The 19,094-nt window shown below is 34.4% G+C and overlaps 2 protein-coding genes across 3 annotated transcripts in view; one reads left to right on the top strand and one right to left on the bottom strand.

Moving 5' to 3' along the window:
- Positions 1-6,499: 6,499 nt before the first annotated feature.
- On the bottom strand, positions 6,500-18,482 carry LOC100370458 (uncharacterized). Of its 2 annotated transcripts, none has more exons than XM_002734642.3 (7): positions 18,275-18,482; positions 13,357-13,500; positions 12,270-12,400; positions 10,636-10,737; positions 10,243-10,365; positions 9,926-10,021; positions 6,500-6,766 (listed from the first exon to the last, which is right to left on the bottom strand). In XM_002734642.3, the coding sequence occupies exons 1-7, from the start codon at positions 18,378-18,380 to the stop codon at positions 6,557-6,559; spliced, it is 912 nt and encodes a 303-aa protein (XP_002734688.1). In that variant the 5' UTR covers positions 18,381-18,482; the 3' UTR covers positions 6,500-6,556. The 2 variants fall into 2 exon arrangements, with proteins under 2 accessions (XP_002734688.1, XP_006816412.1); XM_006816349.3 differs by having other exon boundaries at positions 13,357-13,497.
- A 208-nt stretch (positions 18,483-18,690) lies between these two features.
- The window catches only part of LOC100370605 (uncharacterized), a 64,864-nt gene continuing 64,460 nt past the window's right edge, over positions 18,691-19,094 (top strand). The window contains exon 1 of the mRNA XM_085504268.1: positions 18,691-18,970. Within this exon, the coding sequence (XP_085360394.1) occupies positions 18,906-18,970 (65 nt within the window). The 5' untranslated portion in view covers positions 18,691-18,905. The remainder of the gene's footprint in view (positions 18,971-19,094) is intronic.

The raw sequence follows: 19,094 nt of genomic DNA, 5'->3' as shown, positions 1-19,094 counted from the left end.
TTGTATGACCAATGGGTTGCATGATTAATGGGTTGCATGACCGATAGGTTGCATGATTAATGGGTTGTATGACCAATGGGTTGCATGATTAATGGGTTGCATGACCAATAGGTTACATGATTAATGGGTTGCATGTTTAATGGGTTACATGACCAATGGGTTGCCTGACTAATGGGTTGTATAACCAAAAGGTTGCATGATTAATGTGTTGCATCATTGCATTGCATGACTAATGGGTTGCCTGATTAGTAGGTTGCATGGCCAATAGGTTGCATAACTAATGGGTTGCATGATTAATGGGTTAAATGATTACTGGGTTGCATGGCCAATAGGTTGCATGATCGATGGGTTGCATGACCAATAGGTTGCATGATTAATGGGTTGTATGACCAAAAGGTTGCATGATTAATGGGTTGCATGACCAATAGGTTACATGATTAATGGGTTGCATGACCAATAGGTTACATGATTAATGGGTTGCATGGCCAATAGGTTGCATGATTAATGGGTTGCATGACCAATAGGTTGCATGACCAGTAGGTTACATGATTAATGGGTTGCATGGCCAATAGGTTGCATGATTAATGGGTTGCATGACCAATAGGTTGCATGATTAATGGGTTGCATGACCAATGGGTTGTATGGCCAATGGGTTGCATGACTAATGGATTGTATGACCAATGGGTTGCATGATTAATGGGTTGCATGACCAATAGGTTGCATGATTAATGGGTTTCATGACCAATGGTTGCATGATTAATGGGTTACATGACCAATGGGTTGTATAGCCAATATGTTGCATGATTAATGGGTTACATGACCAATGGGTTGTATAGCCAATGGGTTGCATGACTAATGGGTTGTATGACCAAAAGGTTGCATGATTAATGGGTTGCATCATTGCATTGCATGACTAATGGGTTGCCTGATTAGTGGGTTGCATGGCCAATAGGTTGCATAACTAATGGTTGCATGAATAATGGGTTGCATGATTAATTGGTTGCATGACCAATGGTTTGTAAGACTAATATGTCTTTGACCTCGTGGGTCTCCACGGCATGGACGATCGGAGTAAAATACAGCACCGTAAAAAGCTGCAACATTACCCGATTTACCCGAACTTCGACACAATGTATGCAGATGACTTGGCACTAAGCGATTATACAGTCGATGGCTTTTTTTTTGGAAAAGTGGGAACGCAACTTTAATATCGCGACGTGACGATTGTGGCAGTGGCCACTATATCCCACGTACCTGATAAACGATTTCCTACAATTTAGTGTAATTTACTATTAAAGGTTGAAATATGTTTTTTACAAATATGTATATATGGCCTAAACGCATCTGCACTATTATATTTGCGTATAATACCGTGTTTCGTATTTTAATGAGTTTTGTCTGCGAGTTCATAGCATGTGTGACTATATCCGTACTTTTGACGCACTTTGACAGAAGCCGGCCTATCCCATATCACGTATCTATCACGTGAACAAACCTTGCCATGCATGAGGCAAACATGAAGCCGCCAATCGCTTATCACGCGCTGTATGCGTTGATACGTGTGGAGTAAATACATAAATTAGCAACATTAAAATCTTTACCTGGATACGGATACCATAATAATTACTACTACTAACCCCGGTGTGATGTATGTCCGTGATTAAAACATGATGCAACACGAACAAATAAAGCTCTGTATGCGAGGTGACGAAATTTGTAGTTTTAGACTTTGGACATTTCCGGAAAAGTTCGATGTTAATTTTGTGCTTGTGCGTGATTCTCGGTACAAACCAAGTCTCAGTTTGATTTTCAGCACCCGGATTACTACGTGCAAGTATGCTACCAAAAGCGGACGGGATAGATGGGGCAGTTGCACTCACTATACAGGAAAATGATTTGCTTACTGAAAAGTGATCATGGCATATATATTCGTATTTATTTACAAATATCAAAGCAACTATCCGCTTGCAGGAAGACAATAACTGTTACCTTACTAAAATACATACCTCAAATATTAACGCAACCGGACCGGTAGTTTCCAAGAAGAAGCCACTGACAGCGCCCCCAATATAAAGTCAAAACGAAATACACAAATAGAACAAACCCCAACTCAGAATACGGATATAAACCATTATGGTAAAATGAAGGTGTTACACAAACAATATAACGAACGCGATGCGGTGGGCAGCCGAAGAGCGTACACGCTCTGTCACAGTTTTGCCAGCCTCCGAAGTAGAACTCAAATATTGATATAAGTGGCGTTCATGATCCGGAACTCGGCACGTGCTGAGTGGAGAAGTGTCGGCTCGAAATCACGCCATCGGTGGTTAATTCAAGAGAACATATACTAGTACTGATTTATACCAGTCATGACGAAAATTTCATATTATTATTATTATTATTATTAAGTATTATTATTATTATTAAGGGAAGTGCAGGTAGATATGGTCGGATGCTGTAGTAATGAATGAAATGCATGCAGAACGTTGGCGGCGAAGCATATTTATGTGCTGTTGCAACCGGTTTCATCTTACAATGCCACATAGACGTGAACAGATGTCAGTTCTTCTTTGCCGTTCTTGTGAACAATGGCTCATAATAAATACCATAACAACAAATGAATATGATTTCACTAAAACAATTATTATTATCATCCAATGCGTATCGTCTGCCATGTTTGGTTATTGTTATTATTATTAATTATTAATATTATTATATTATTACTATTAATTTTATTCATTATTATTTATTTTAATATTTGCTTTTACAATAAATTTGGCGTATCGGGGCTTTCATAAACAAACCAATTCTTGCAGCAAAATAATTGTAACGTCAAATAATAATTTGAATAAATTATAATTACATGTATATAAAAAAATATTTAAAAAAAATAAGCCAACCAGGATCTTATTTTAATCATAATCGCTCTGCAATCACGAATAAATACAAATTTCGGCACGTACCGAGATCCCGTAACGCGAACGTAGCAATAGTGTTCCACAAAACTATTTCGGTGCATAAAGGTATGGAAAACATTCCATGGAAGCCAAACTGACAAGAACTACAGTATTCTATAAATTTTTATATTTTGATTTGTACTAACTACAGTCCCTAGTAAAGGTTAGTATTGGTTTCTTGGTTTGAGGGGAGGGAGCAGCAGCCACAGACAATATCCCGGGCAATATAGTGAACACTCTTGGTTTGAGGGGAGGGAGCAGCAGCCACAGACAATATCCCGGGCAATATAGTGAACACTGTTGGTTTGAGGGGAGGGAGCAGCAGCCACAGACAATATCCCGGGCAATATAGTGAACACTCTTGGTTTGAGGGGAGGGAGCAGCAGCCACAGACAATATCCCGGGCAATATAGTGAACACTCTTGGTTTGAGGGGAGGGAGCAGCAGTCACAGACAATATCCCGGGCAATATAGTGAACACTCTTGGTTTGAGGGGAGGGAGCAGCAGCCACAGACAATATCCCGGGCAATATAGTGAGCACTCTTGGTTTGAGGGGAGGGAGCAGCAGCCACAGACAATATCCCGGGCAATATAGTGAACACTGTTGACCGGGACGACTGACCCAGTGAGGTGTTCTTTAAACTAGGCAGACAGCCACAAGTTTGTCCTGAAACGTTGTAAATATTTTTACATTTTGTAGGGAACAGTAACAATTAATCCGGGGGGGGGGGAATACATAGAACTTGCCTAATGGGGACGTGCCCCTGAAATGGGTCTCGTTTTTTGGTTTTTAAGTATAAGTATCGGTCTTATTTCTGGTCAAAAAGGTATGAATAATGTTAATAATATACTCTTATGTAAGTGAAAGAGGTGTTTTTATGGTCAAAATACACATTTTAATAAATCAATATACAATGCAACTGTTAGCTTACATGTGCTTCTATTGGAGATGCTCTTCTGATAGAGCAAATACGTTAACTGTTTTATTTGAAATAAACAGTGATGACAGAAATGGTACTTTGGTATAAATGTTGGTATAGATTTTTCCACTACCCATGTATTAAAATGGTCACACTTTTGAGCACTCAGGGGCACCTAGCACTCTCTGTCCAGCTATATATCAACTGCGGCCCCGGCAATTAATATGTGGGAAATACTTCAAATGGAATAGTCGCCTGCGTTTATTATGATAAGTTGGATATTCGATGAACAGGTTATTGGATAATTGTTTACGACTGTAAATAATGAGTGACGTCAGAGTTACTGGTGACGTCATGGATTACGGTACAAGTCGTTTATCATTCTTTTGTGAAGAAACAAAAAACCTGCCTAAACCGGTGCTTGAATCTACATTAGATCACGCCAGGATGAGTCACCCTACGATCAAATCTGTTCACCGATTGACCTGTTGGCTCAAGAACAATGAATTGTGGACCGTTGGGTGCGGCATTTCAGTCATTTGAAAGTCAGGTGTCCAGTTAAGAGCTACCCGGTGTGAGAAGCCGGACAAGGGTGGAACGGCGTCCGAATCCACCCATTTGCCAATTTTGAACATGTTAGCTGTTTCGGGAGTTGTTTGGTAATTTTGGTAACCCGGAATTAATAAATAAGTTTTCAGCACAAAAGAATGTGTAGTAATTTCTATAAACGAGAGCACGCGCAGTCAGAGTTGACCATATTTTTTTGGCACGCCACCTATTTTTTCGAGTCAATGACCTCAAGTAACCCGACATCTGCAGTCCAGTGGTTTTTTGTGAAATACGTATGTTAGACTGGCAAAGTCGGTTTTTTTTGTTTGTTTTACAATAAAATATAATTAATTGTCAATTTAGCCTTTTTAACGTGATGGCAAAAACTAGCGTGACAGCGAAAGAATTTCTTTAGCGGTCAGCTTAGTTTTCGCGCTCACGCTAAAAAGACTAACTTTGCCAGTCTATACGTATATGTACGCGTCGCCCCTTTTCGCATCGTGTCACTTAGTCTTCTGGCCTGAAAGTGAAAGGGTGTGTTTACGAGGACCAAATTAACACTCGTGGTCTCAAATAGGGTTTATTTTCACCAATATCACTGTTTACAAATACACTCACTATGCCAGTTTTTATACACTTTTTTGACATAAACTACTTTTTTGTTAATCACTAAACGGTTAGATAACCTGACTGAACTGGTTTTTATATGGCTCACATTTATGATCGGTTTGGAAATAATACCGGTAGTTGCATTATAATTTGCCGGATATATAATTCCACAATTTGACCGTCGAACAGTCCATTTTTTCGGACGGAGTGCGTACACTTACCAGAATGTTTAGTAATTGAATTCCCTTACATTGCTGCAGTATCTTTAGTAAGTTATCGAGATAATCCAAAGGCAAAGAGAAACGAACATTTGTATATTTAAAAGTTGCGGAATGAAATGTTTTTCTCCAGTACCATATCTCGTAAAACCGGTCATGAACGTTGAAATGTTGGTTTGATGCGTGACGTGGTCATACGTCAATCCAGCATTACACTATTCCACACATGTTGTTATTTTGATTATGGTCATCTGAAGGGCAATCAAATAAGCTTTTGAAATATTATTTATGACCTCAAACGCTAGCACCTTTTCAACTCCGTAGTAAGAGTTTTGTCTGAATACATCGGAGATGCAGTTTTTGGCAACATAACTATTTCAATACCGTTCATTATTGTCAACACGTTTTCTGAATACCTTAGTCGTTACCTTCTCTAAGTTGTTGAATCAAAAAGTATTTTCGCAAAAACAAGAACAAACCGACGGAAAAAGTCGGTCTTCAACTCATGTGAATAAAACATCATAAACTCCCGTAAACAGCGCCATCCTCGGCTAAACTCATGAAAATGAAAGAGGCTGATAATAGTAAAAGAGCGGTAGTCGTCGCTCAGCGCGTGTTCGAATATAATGTAAATAAACAATGTACATGTGTATTTTACATTCGTTGTATACTATGAGTTCCATATCGAACACGGCGTGGCAAGACGACCACAGTGAATGCCTCTCAAATGCACTTTGTACACTATGATCAGGAGTTGCATAAATTGAGAGGGCTGTGTTAAACCATCACAAACGCCATTAGTAGAATTACGTGAATAGTGCAGAAACATGACTAAATTTCAGCAGAAAACAAAGATTATGCTTAGTAGAGGCCCATCAATCTGTAGTTGACTTTATATTGTGTTACACGGGCCATGAAAACTCTGAAAATTATTACAAGGATATATTGATGCCATAAATATGGATAAAAACAAAATAGATTTATCTCTGGTCAATGGCACACAAGTCAGTTTGAAAGGTACACATTTTAACTTTATTTTTGTTTTTTCCAAAATGCATTTACCAACTAACTCAGTGATAGAAATATAATGCTTTAAACTAATGATTTTCCTGATGTACTCAATCTCAGAAAGTTTCATTCAAATCTCAATGAAAAAAAGTAGGTTTATACTCTCAATGGTAGACATAACAAAACAAAACCTAATGTACATACATTCATAAAACAAAAATGGAAAAAACAAACTCATAGAGACTCAGATTTACTTTATTCACGTGTAATTTCACTATCAAAAAAAAAGACAAATTATGATGCAACCTCAATGTTTGACTGCAAATTAATCAACATATTACTATGATCTGCCAATTCACTGATTGAAACTCTGCCCCTCTGTTTGATGAACTTTGCTACTGATTGCATCTCTTCTTCTGATATATAAATAAATTTCCCCCTGTCATCCATTACACCACTCAGACTGCCGTCAGCTTGCAGATCTTGAACACGATTAATGGCCTCCTGTAAATGACATGTAATTAATTATCTTGTAAAACTGAACAAAAAGTTTTTGATCATCATATAATATTTCTACTCTTCAATATTGGTTCACAATTATTTTCCCAGGACACTTTCAATTCACACACTGAATCAACATTTTGTATAATTTTAACAACATTCAAAATGTTTTAGATTCTGATCAACATTGTTTTAGATTCTGATCAACATTGTTTGAATTCTGATCAACATTGTTTTAAATTCTGATAAACATTATTTTAGATTCTGATCAACATTATTTTAGATTCTGATCAACATTGTTTGAATTCTGATCAACATTGTTTGAATTCTGATCAACATTGTTTGAATTCTGATCAACATTGTTTTACATTCTGATAAACATTGTTTTAGATTCTGATAAGCATTGTTTTAGATTCTGATAAGCATTGTTTTAGATTCTGATCAACATTGTTTGAATTCTGATCAACATTGTTTGAATTCTGATAAACATTGTTTTAGATTCTGATAAACATTGTTTTAGATTCTGATGAACATTGTTTTAGATTCTGATGAACATTGTTTTAGATTCTGATGAACATTGTTTTAGATTCTGATGAACATTGTTTTAGATTCTGATGAACATTGTTTTAGATTCTGATGAACATTGTTTTAGATTCTGATGAACATTGTTTTAGATTCTGATGAACATTGTTTTAGATTCTGATGAACATTGTTTTAGATTCTGATGAACATTGTTTTAGATTCTGATAAACATTGTTTTAGATTCTGATAAACATTGTTTTAGATTCTGATAAACATTGTTTTAGATTCTGATAAACATTGTTTTAGATTCTGATAAACATTGTTTTAGATTCTGATCAACATTGTTTTAGATTCTGATCAACATTGTTTTAGATTCTGATCAACATTGTTTTAGATTCTGATCAGCATTGTTTTAGATTCTGATCAACATTGTTTGAATTCTGATCAACATTGTTTCAGATTCTGATCAACATTGTTTCAGATTCTGATCAACATTGTTTCAGATTCTGATCAACATTGTTTCAGATTCTGATCAACATTGTTTCAGATTCTGATCAACATTGTTTCAGATTCTGATCAACATTGTTTCAGATTCTGATCAACATTGTTTCAGATTCTGATCAACATTGTTTCAGATTCTGATCAACATTGTTTGAATTCTGATCAACATTGTTTGAATTCTGATCAACATTGTTTGAATTCTGATCAACATTGTTTTAGATTCTGATCAACATTGTTTTAGATTCTGATCAACATTGTTTTAGATTCTGATCAACATTGTTTTAGATTCTGATCAATATTGTTTTAGATTCTGATCAATATTGTTTTAGATTCTGATCCACGTTGTTTTAGATTCTGATCAACGTTGTTTGAATTCTGATCAATGTTGTTTGAATTCTGATCAACATTGTTTTAAATTCTGCTCAACATTGTTTTAGATTCTGATCAACATTGTTTTAAATTCTGCTCAACATTGTTTTAGATTCTGATCAACATTGTTTTAAATTCTGCTCAACATTGCTTTAGATTCTGATCAACATTGTTTTAGATTTTGATCAACATTGTTTTAGATTCTGATGAACCTTGTTTGAATTCTGATCAACATTGTTTTAGATTCTGATCAACATTGGTTTAGATTCTGATCAACATTGTTTTAGATTCTGATCAATATTGTTTTAGATTCTGATCAATATTGTTTTAGATTCTGATCAACATTGTTTTAGATTCTGATCAACATTGTTTTAGATTCTGATCAACATTGTTTTAGATTCTGATCAACATTGTTTGAGATTCTGATCAACATTGTTTTAGATTCTGATCAACATTGTTTTAGATTCTGATCAACATTGTTTTAGATTCTGATCAACGTTGTTTTAGATTCTGATCAACATTGTTTGAGATTTTGATCAACATTGTTTTAGATTCTGATCAACATTGTTTTAGATTCTGATTAACCTTGTTTGAATTCTGATCAACATTGTTTTAGATTCTGATCAACATTGTTTTAGATTCTAATCAACGTTGTTTTAGATTCTGATCAACATTGTTTGAATTCTGATCAACATTGTTTTAGATTCTGATCAACATTGTTTTACATTCTGATTAACCTTGTTTGAATTCTGATCAACATTGTTTTAGATTCTGATCAACATTGTTTTACATTCTGATTAACCTTGTTTGAATTCTGATCAACATTGTTTTAGATTCTGATCAATATTGTTTTAGATTCTGATCCACATTGTTTTAGATTCTGATCAACATTGTTTTAGATTCTGATTAACCTTGTTTGAATTCTGATCAACATTGTTTGAGATTCTGATCAACATTGTTTTAGATTCTGATCAACGTTGTTTTAGATTCTGATCAACATTGTTTGAATTCTGATCAACATTGTTTTAGATTCTGATCAACATTGTTTTAGATTCTGATCAACATTGTTTTAGATTCTGATCAACATTGTTTTAGATTCTGATCAACATTGTTTTAGATTCTGATCAACATTGTTTTAGATTCTGATCAACATTGTTTTAGATTCTGATTAACCTTGTTTGAATTCTGATCAACGTTGTTTTAGATTCTGATCAACATTGTTTTAGATTCTGATCCACATTGTTTTAGATGCTGATCAACATTGTTTGAATTTTATTTATGATTTTTGCTGTGAGAAGGACCATAGGCAGCTTGGCATATTTCACAGTAAACCACCTGCTTACCCAGTCCGTAATTAGCCATACAAATTCTGATTTCCACGATGCCACAATTGTTTATTTCTTTTGGTCTTATGTACATTATTAACTTCCTCCCTTCCATTGCTGGCTCAATCCCGAGAAAATGCGAAACGCAGTTGAAATTTTCTTTTCTAAGATGTCACCTGATCATGTAAACTAAAATTCTTTGCAGTCATATATATAGGTGCATAGAGACTTGAACAAAAGCATCCCCATAACGAGGCTCTGCTCTAATTTTATCGTAATGTGCTCCGAAATGTTTTTATCAATGAACGAATGTCATGTCTTCTTGACATAATTGAAGGAAGGCAAAGATACAAAAAATAATAAGGATGCAGCAATATTTGTAAGTAGTACAGTCTATATTGAGTATATATGTTACTAATAGAACAAATATTGTAAAAGTCATTACCTGTGTTCTAAGGTTAAATTGTGCACCTAGTTCTTCTAATATTACAACTTTTTTATTCTTGATGTAATCAATGAACTCTTTCAGCAGAGACTGGGACTGAAATAAAAAAAATCCCACTTAGAAAATGAAATCATTCTAAATAAAAAGCACAAAGAAGCTCTACTGGTAATAAATTCAAAGTCAAAGCTGAAATAACTTAGATCAGCAGCAAATATTGACCCGTCTGACAAGTGGCTATCCAACCACTAACATTTTAAACATGAGACTTTGAAATCAAAATGTGTGATTCCGAGAATCATTTTTTTTTTCAAAATTACCTCAGACTCTGTAAGTACGTGTTCATGTCCCTCATCTTCAACTGTAAACATCTCTTTCATTTTCAAATACTCCTCGTGTTCCCGTCTCTCTTGCTCCTCTTTTCGTAATCTCTCTTCTTCTTCCTAAAAAAATGAAACAACAAATTCAAGTATTAGAAATCAATATTCTTTTATTAAAAAATGACCCATAGTCGGCAATTTATTATTCAAATCACAGAATTATTTGACTTGTATAAACCATCATAATATATGAAAAATCTCAGATGAATTCACACAACTGACATGAATAGTATTTGGTAATGTCTGAACGAAAATTAAAAGCATAGTACAATTGGTGTGAAATCAAACAAGTGCCTTCCTTATACATAACTGAACAATTCAGAAACATCCTACCAATCTCTTTTCTTCCTGTTCTCGTTTTTCTTCTTCTCTTTTGCGTAGCTCTTCTAACATCGCTTGTCGTTCCTTTCTTTCTTCTCGTTCTTGCAATTCATGCTAAGGCAGAAGTTAAATAATTTCATAACTCATAACATAAAATAAATAAATAAATAAAAGCAAGACATATTTAATACTTGTATATTCTTAATAGATAACACATAAATACGTGTGAACAGTGTGACACTAGGTAACATCTACTTGCCCCAGTGTATTATTTTGACAATCAAATCAGTAAATTAAATAAGTTGAAAGAATATGAACTCATAATTATATTTTATTATATTATTAGTTTATTATTTCTTTTACATTTCATTAAGTACATTTGAGCCACAGCTTATCTTTAACAAATTAAATGTCATCTGTTTTCACATGGTATTACACAAAATTGAAATGCTCTGTATTAAACAATGATACTATTAAAACCGATTCCTGTTTTACTAAACTGGCATTTTTCATCTTTCAAATTTATCTCAATTTTTATATTGACTTTATGAATGGTGGCAATATACATTACTGTAGGATATGTCTTCTATTATTGAAAGAGATATAAATTCAGCCAGTGTTTGTATTTAAGACAAACACTAAACATGAAACCAAATACTGTAAAACACTTTGAAATAGCTACATGCCATTTTAGCAAATTCGACTCCATGCATGAATTAACTGAATCTTAATTTCGATACCTGAAGTGTCAACAATCTTACTGTGATAATATAACTTTATTAGCGACATCTTAATTTAGCAAAATTGCGGATTAGCTAATTTAGCTAAAATAACTTGCCAGTATATTCTAAGATTTTCTGTATTTACACAGTATCCGCTGCAGCAGGATTTTGAAATTAGAAACACACTGAACCAAGACATGGTATGCAGTTCTATATCTTCTTCTACAGCTCTCATAGTCACAGCAAAGATCACAGGGATATACACAATACCTTCATAAAAAATTTATAAAAAATCTACTACAACTTCTGATTCTCGGACTCTCAAGGTACAAGAATTATTGCATCTACTCAAAAACAGTTTGTTAATTTAGTAAAAATCAGAGTTATTGCAAGTTTAACTTGACACTATGGTTTTGTGCAATAGACAATGTAGTAAACTTGTCACATCTTTAGGTGCATGATGTTCATCAATCAGCCAGTCAGAATCTAGGAATACCAGGTATTGTATTTCTGTGGGCAGTCCTCTGGTCAACATCTCAAGATTTGTTCAGCAAGACCATGAATGAGTTGGTTATCAAGTTCTTCACATTTTCCCCGACAGCACAGCTGCTCCATGAGTTTCTTCTAAAACCATATCATTGTCAACAGTCATTCTGTTTTTCGAACATTCCAGCAATGCCAGTTTCTTCAAGTTCACATTTTTACGTTGAGCTGACATCTTGCAACATGTTATCTCGAGCAAAACTTGTGTGTGAGACGATCGCATTAATGATATTCCATTTTTTATTTAGTGCATCCGACTACACTGCTATGAACATCTGTGATATTACATTCAAAACAACACTGACAGAAACATGTTATACTAATGTAACAACATTATTGTTCAAAAGACCTTCGAAATGATGGTATATATCTGTATCTAACCTCTCTCATTTCACGCTTCTGAGCTTTTTTCTCCAACTTCTCCATTTTTTTCTTGCCTATTTTGCCACTCTGTTGATCTACAAGTTCCTGTAATATAGGATCTTCTGTCTCTTCTTCATCATAATCTTCATCTGTGTGAATTAAACCATAGCAACAATTTAAAATATTGATTCTTTTTACCAGACTAAATATTACATCAAAACTTTGGTGACATTTTTTTTTTCTTCTTGGATCCTGCAGAATTGTAATTTTCCAACTTGCTCACAGATACAAAGTATTAGTATAGGATGTTGGAAATTTGTTTCTACCTGCCGCAGACATGTGGGTTTGTTAATTTTCTGGTATTGTGCAATAAAATCTAACCCTTTGCTGCTAGCCTAATATCAGAGTATATTTTATTGGTGAGATAGACATAAGAAGTAAGAGTAAACAAATAATAAATAAACAAACATGGTAGGAGTTACTAAAGGCCTCCCCAGTACCAGGATGTGTGAAGGGGTCATGGATATGACATATTCCTTAAGATAATCCTTTAAATACTAGTGTATTTACCTATATCTAAGTCAGATGATGTATACTGTAGAATATTTTATTTTAGCTGAAATTAATTTTTGCTGAAAAGACTTTTTAGGCGTTTTTTAACAAAAAGTCTAAAATATTCATCAAAATTAGAGAATTGAAGATATCATCACGAAATGAACAAATCTAAAAGAGATCCACCTGAGGTATATATATGTTTAGTATTTAACAATCAGCTTTTAACAAAAAGTCTAAAATATTAATCAAAATTAGAGAATTGAAGATATCATCAGGAAATGAACAAATCTAAGTGTGGTCTACCCAAAATACAAATACACAACATATCAAAGCAATCAGGCTTGTAGTTTTCAAGAAGTCGAAAAAGTACCGGTAAATATTTAACATGGACAATGGATGACAAACAATCACTCGTATAAGTTCTGCTAAACAAAGTCATCAGCGGAGCTAAGAAGAATGTTTCACTACATGGTAGTATGTATCCGTATAAAAGTCTGTTCAAGGTATTTTAGGGGCATTTAGAAGAAGATCCTATTATACTATCACTTACATTCATCATCCTCACCCTCTTCTTGCATGGCTCGTCTTCTTATCCTATCCATTGCCGTTCTCCGTCTGTTTCTAGCACGCACAGGACCAGCATCCTGAACTCGTGCAGGTTTCTCTTTTGGTCTTTTCTTGGCTTTCTTTTCTGCTGCAAAAATAAGAAATACTAAAAATTACAGCAGTCATCACAGAAATGCTGAAACATTGAATTTCTCATCATAGTTTATTGTCCATAAACTGGAATTCCAATCACGATGATGCATAGTACTGATGTATTGTACCGCTTAATTTTCACCACTAGGAAATATGTACAGTAAAATACTTTTTTTTTACTTCAAAGTCATTCTTGCTGAAGGGATGACTCAGTGAAACTAAAATCCTGTAAAAATAATTTTTCCTATACTTTACATTCTACTCATCAAAAAACAGAGAAAATAAACTTCATGAGAAAAAGCTAAAAAGTCTTGTCAGCAAAAATTAATTCCAGCTAAAATGAAGTATTTTATAGTAACTGCTGTGTTTCTTGCAAAAGATAATTGTGGTAATGAAATCACCAAAAACTGTGGTCACAAGGAAGTGTATTGCCTGAACAAAGGCCTTGCTAAATTATTTCAATGCCACAACAGTTACATGTCTATCACTGTTTTTGTACACTTATTCATTAGTTTGAATTAAACGTCTTCATGAATAATCACATAACATAATACTTAGTGCTGTCATCTGACTTCATGAATAATTAATCAAATGATGTAATGCTTAATGATGTCATCTGAATCCATGAATAATAAATCACATGATGTAATGCTTAGTGATGTCATCTGACTCCATGAATAATTAATCACATGATGTAATGCTTAGTGATGTCATCTGACTTCATGAATAATTAATCAAATGATGTAATGCTTAGTGATGTCATCTGAATCCATGAATAATAAATCACATGATATAATGCTTAGTGATGTCATCTGACTTTATGAATAATTAATCAAATGATGTAATGCTTAGTGATGTCATCTGACTTTATGAATAATTAATCACATGATATAATGCTCAGTGATGTCATCTAATTTCATGAATAATTAATCACATGATGTAATGCTTAGTGATGTCATCTGACTTCATGAATAATTAATCAATTGATGTAATGCTTAGTGATGTTATCTGACTTCATGAATAATTAATCACATGATGTAATGCTTAGTGATGTTATCTGACTTCATGAATAATTAATCACATGATGTAATGCTTAGTGATGTCATATTACATTAGAAATACACATTTCTTTCATTTTATAGCAATAGGAATATTAATGAATAGTTAGTAAGAAGAATTTAAACAAGCAATGCACATTTCAATTAAAGAACTGAAGACATCATTAGAAAATGAACAATATGTATAGTATCAAAGCAATCGGAAATATCACTTTTTACCAAAAATGACAAAAATATTCACCAAAATTAGAGAATTAAAGATATCATTACAAAATGAACAAGTCTGAGAGAGATCCACATGTAGTACCCATATGTGTAATATCAAAGCAATTGCACTTGCGGTTTTTAACAAGAAGTCGAAAATATCACTTTTTACCAAAAATGACAAAAATATTCAACAAAATTAGAGAATTGAAGATATCAACATGAAATGAACAAATCTAAGAGAGGTCTACCCAAGGTACATATACACCAAGTATCAAAGCATTCAGGCTTGTAGTTTTCAAGAAGAAGTTGAAAAAGTAAAACATTGACACAGACGACGACGGACAATCACTCATATGATAAGCTCCGCTCGACAAAGTCGACAGCGGAGCTAAAAAGTAAATAAAATATAATAAGTTAAAATCAAGTGTTTGTTGTGTGTTGTTGGAATGCTATGAAGATGAATTGCATAAAGTGTTGTTATTACTTTTAATTTCTTTTTGAAGTATTATATGCGAGAACAACTGTTTTCATAATCTCATGTATTTTCTAATGTTGTTTAAAGTGCCTGTGAAATGGCTGCTATTTTCACGCCTAAAATTATCCATTCATACATAAATTTTATTAATTTTTATGTTTCTAAGCATAAATTATTTTTTTAAGTGAAAAAATGCGTTTTAAACTCAGTCTACGGCAACTTTATTTTTGTGTATTTTAAAACGAGGCTCCTCATTAGCTTCTCATTTGCATACAGAAATTCGCCTTGTGACATCAGAAGGGGAAGTTGCTGGGTAGCTTGCATTGCCGATACATATAAATAAGGCGAATTTCTTGTGCTGTTTTCTCATCTTTGATTAAATTGCCACTTATGTACTTGTTCGTCGTGGAAGAATGGACCATAATGAACACATTAGTATCAATGATATAAAGTACGGCCCAGAGGTATGGCTTCCTCTCATATTTTAGCATTTGGTGGCGCACTTTCGGCGAGAGTCATGAATACTCTTTTCTATTGAACAGCTTTCGTGATTTAAAAATCTTTAATACAGTCTTGTGTAGTGGTTGTGGTTTACAGTGGCTATCTTTTCACTGTGAATCAAGACATTTTTCAACCTTCATATTTGGTTTAAAAATGGTAATTTACCAAAAAAATTGGTCATTAAAGTGCCTGTGCAATGCCCACCCTCACGTTTCCCATTTTAGATCTGTGTCCCACTGAAATGGGCAGTTATTGATTTTTTTGCTGAAAATGATTACTCGTATCCAAGTAAATTTGGGATATTTCTCGTGTTGTAGCCACGCCCACCTATCCTGAAACGGTCGACTGTTTCCGGATTTCCGACTCTCGCCGAAAGTGCGCCACCAAATGCCAAAATGTGAGAGGAAGTCATACCCCTGAGCCGTAATAACACTGATCATTCAGTATACTTTTAAACGATATACATTTTTCGGTCGGTGTTTTTTTCTTATGTTTTGTCTATTTTTTTTTTTTTTTGAGAGAGAGTTTTTAGATGTTGTGTTATGGGCAGTTGCAGTGAAACGTATAGTCATAGTGTAAGTATTCACACGTTTCTAATCGATCCGAAAGTGCGACATCAGTGGACGAAAGCCACTTAACCACAGCTTCTTTTTTTTTGGAAAAACTGTCCTCGTCCATGAAAAAAACAACTAGGTTTAAAGAGAAACGCCGACAACATAAACCTGGCGCAACACTTTTGAAAGAAAGAGATTCCGGACCATGATCACCAAGGCGAATTTCAGAAGAGAGAGAGAGACGGCAAGTGTTTCAAATGAGTTGACTTTTTTTGCGATCTTGATTATCGTTTTATAGAGACCATTTAGTCCCTGTTATGTAAAGAGTAGCAATAATTTTGACAGTGACACGAAAACGAAGCGTCAGACAAACAGGAAATTACACAGCCCTTACACACTGCTAATTGTTTTCATTTTCGAAGGCTAAAAGTTTCTGAATTGTTTGGTGATTGGTGTTGAATGTCGAATTCACACCTGTTTTTTTTTTTACCTCCATGCATGCAGCTTGATCTGTGTAATAATTTATAAAATATTAGAATCCAGGCTTGGTCAATGTGTTTCCACTAAATAAAGTTTTAATATGATGTTATAATTATGACAATCTCGCCATGGATCACGCTAACTCGAATCCACTCTGAATTCATCTGTAAGTGTGTCGATCTCGATTATTTTTGTTATCCAATTAAACGCCGCTTTTAACGCACTTGCCCTCGTCGTAACCCGGCGCGTTCACCTATTTCAACAAAATTTCAATTTATTTCCACGAGGCTGTCATTTATTTAGTAACTGTGCTTTGTCATTTTTTTAATTATTTTATAGTGATCACTATAGTCTAATGTTTAGAATGTCAAAATATGTCCTCTTTTATTTTAATTTTGAAAGTTTTACTCAGACGATCGATGAAATAAAACAGTGTAGTGATGTGATGTGCCTAGTAACCTATTTTGTCCAGCGACAGTGTACAAACGTGCGCCGGTGACGATCACGGTGACCAGCTACACCGGAACGGACATATTTCGCATCTAACTCAACCCCATGAAAAAAAAATTGATACTATGTGTTCATTATGGTCCATTCCTCCTCGACGAACAAGTACATTAATGAAAATTTAGTCAAAGACGAGAAAACTGCACAAGAAATTTGCCTTATTTACACGTATCGGCAATGCAAGCTGCCATGCGACTTCCCCTTCTGACATCACAAGGGGAATTTCAGTATGCAAATAAGCAGCAAAAGAGGAGCCTCGTTTTAAAATACACAAAAATAAAGTTGCCGTAGATTGAGTTTAAAACACATTTTTTCACTTAAAAAAATAATTCATGCTTAGAAACATAAAAATTAATAATATTTATGTAACAATGGATAATTTTAGGCATAAAAATAGCAGCCATTTCACAGGCACTTTAAATAAATTTCTATTTGACATATTCTGGATTTCAAACACAATGTTATTGTTTTATTCCAAACACACTTCAGAAGCAAATCATAGGTGACAAAGCAAACACCATAATCAGATTAATCTGATATACAAGTTCCTCATCATTTACAAAGCAAATATGGTGAACAATGACATTAACAAAAAATGAAAGGAAGCTGTTCATCCTGATGTTTGTAGGTTCATGATGATTTCAAGGTGAGAGAAAGATTTAGTGGCGTGTAAATTTTAGAACTTGTGTTTTAGTGTGTAGCGGTGAAAATCGGTGTGTGTGTGTGTGTGTGTGTGTGTGTGTGTGTGTGTGTGTGTGTGTGATAGCAACTGACAGTGGATAATGGTACCACAGTGGATAATGGTACCACAGGTACTTAGACCGATGAACGATAGGTTACCGGGTTTTTAAAAATTCTCCGGTTATTATCAGTATGTTGATAAAAATGTTCTCAGATTTTATCTAAATGAAATTACAATATTAAAACGCATCCATACGGATCTCACTTTATTAATATTTACGGTAAGAATGAATGTACTGTACTTACTGTCGTCTTCATCTCGACTAGTAGACTGGCTCACATACACTAATATAACAGTGATGAATATCGCTGCACCAACGAGAGTCCACACCAAAATATCCACATCCGACATAGCAAACGTTGTATGTTGTTGTGTGCCGAGGGGTATGAAAAAAAACTGTCTTACGAAATGCCGACTCAAATACGAATCAGCTTCATGTTAATAACAGATTCGATTTCGAATTCTTGCATTTAGAAGATCAAACAGTTTATAAATCTTGTTCAGACTCAATCTTTTGTGTCACTACTTATCTTATCATGTCAAAATCAACCTTCCCACATATCTGTTTCATAATAGACTACCTGGAAAAGAATTGAAACACAATAAAAATAATGCATTGTGAATCCTAGTTGTGAATGTGAAATTAATTATTTTTACGAGTGTGTGTGTTTGCGTGGTCTTCCTCTACAGCTGTTCTGAAATATGTCCGTCGACCAACGAAGAATTTCGTTAAAGGATAATGAAAGCTAGCATTCAAGTTAAATTTTGTGAATTAATTGTGCCGTGATCGGTTCAACTAATCTGCCAACTCTAGGTGTATGACTCAGTCATCCTCCTTGATGAGCAGTTAAATAACCCCGGCAACTAACGCGCGTAATGGCGGCCCGGAATGACGGATGGTCGCCGATCGCGAGGACGAAGAAAGCAGTCACAACAAAAGGGTCAGTTGTTTTAATCAAGTATTTGTCTCCACAATTCATGGAAATTGTCTTTCTGATGATATGTTGAATTGATACGAAGCAGCATTTGGTGTAGCTATTTCTTGCAGCAAGATGTACAGATATA

Source organism: Saccoglossus kowalevskii, chromosome 10 (assembly GCF_978046115.1).
Source record: "Saccoglossus kowalevskii chromosome 10, keSacKowa6.1, whole genome shotgun sequence".
NCBI lineage: Eukaryota > Metazoa > Hemichordata > Enteropneusta > Harrimaniidae > Saccoglossus > Saccoglossus kowalevskii.
This window is presented reverse-complemented; position numbering and strand designations above follow the sequence as displayed.

Coding starts and splice junctions, on each gene's coding strand:
- LOC100370458 (XM_002734642.3), bottom strand. CDS start 18,380: ATGTCGGATGTGGATATTTTGGTGTGGACTCTCGTTGGTGCAGCGATA. Junction 13,501..18,274: donor TAGTCGAGATGAAGACGACA/GTAAGTACAGTA, acceptor TTATTTTTGCAG/CAGAAAAGAAAGCCAAGAAA. Junction 10,022..10,242: donor ACGTACTTACAGAGTCTGAG/GTAATTTTGAAA, acceptor TTTTTATTTCAG/TCCCAGTCTCTGCTGAAAGA.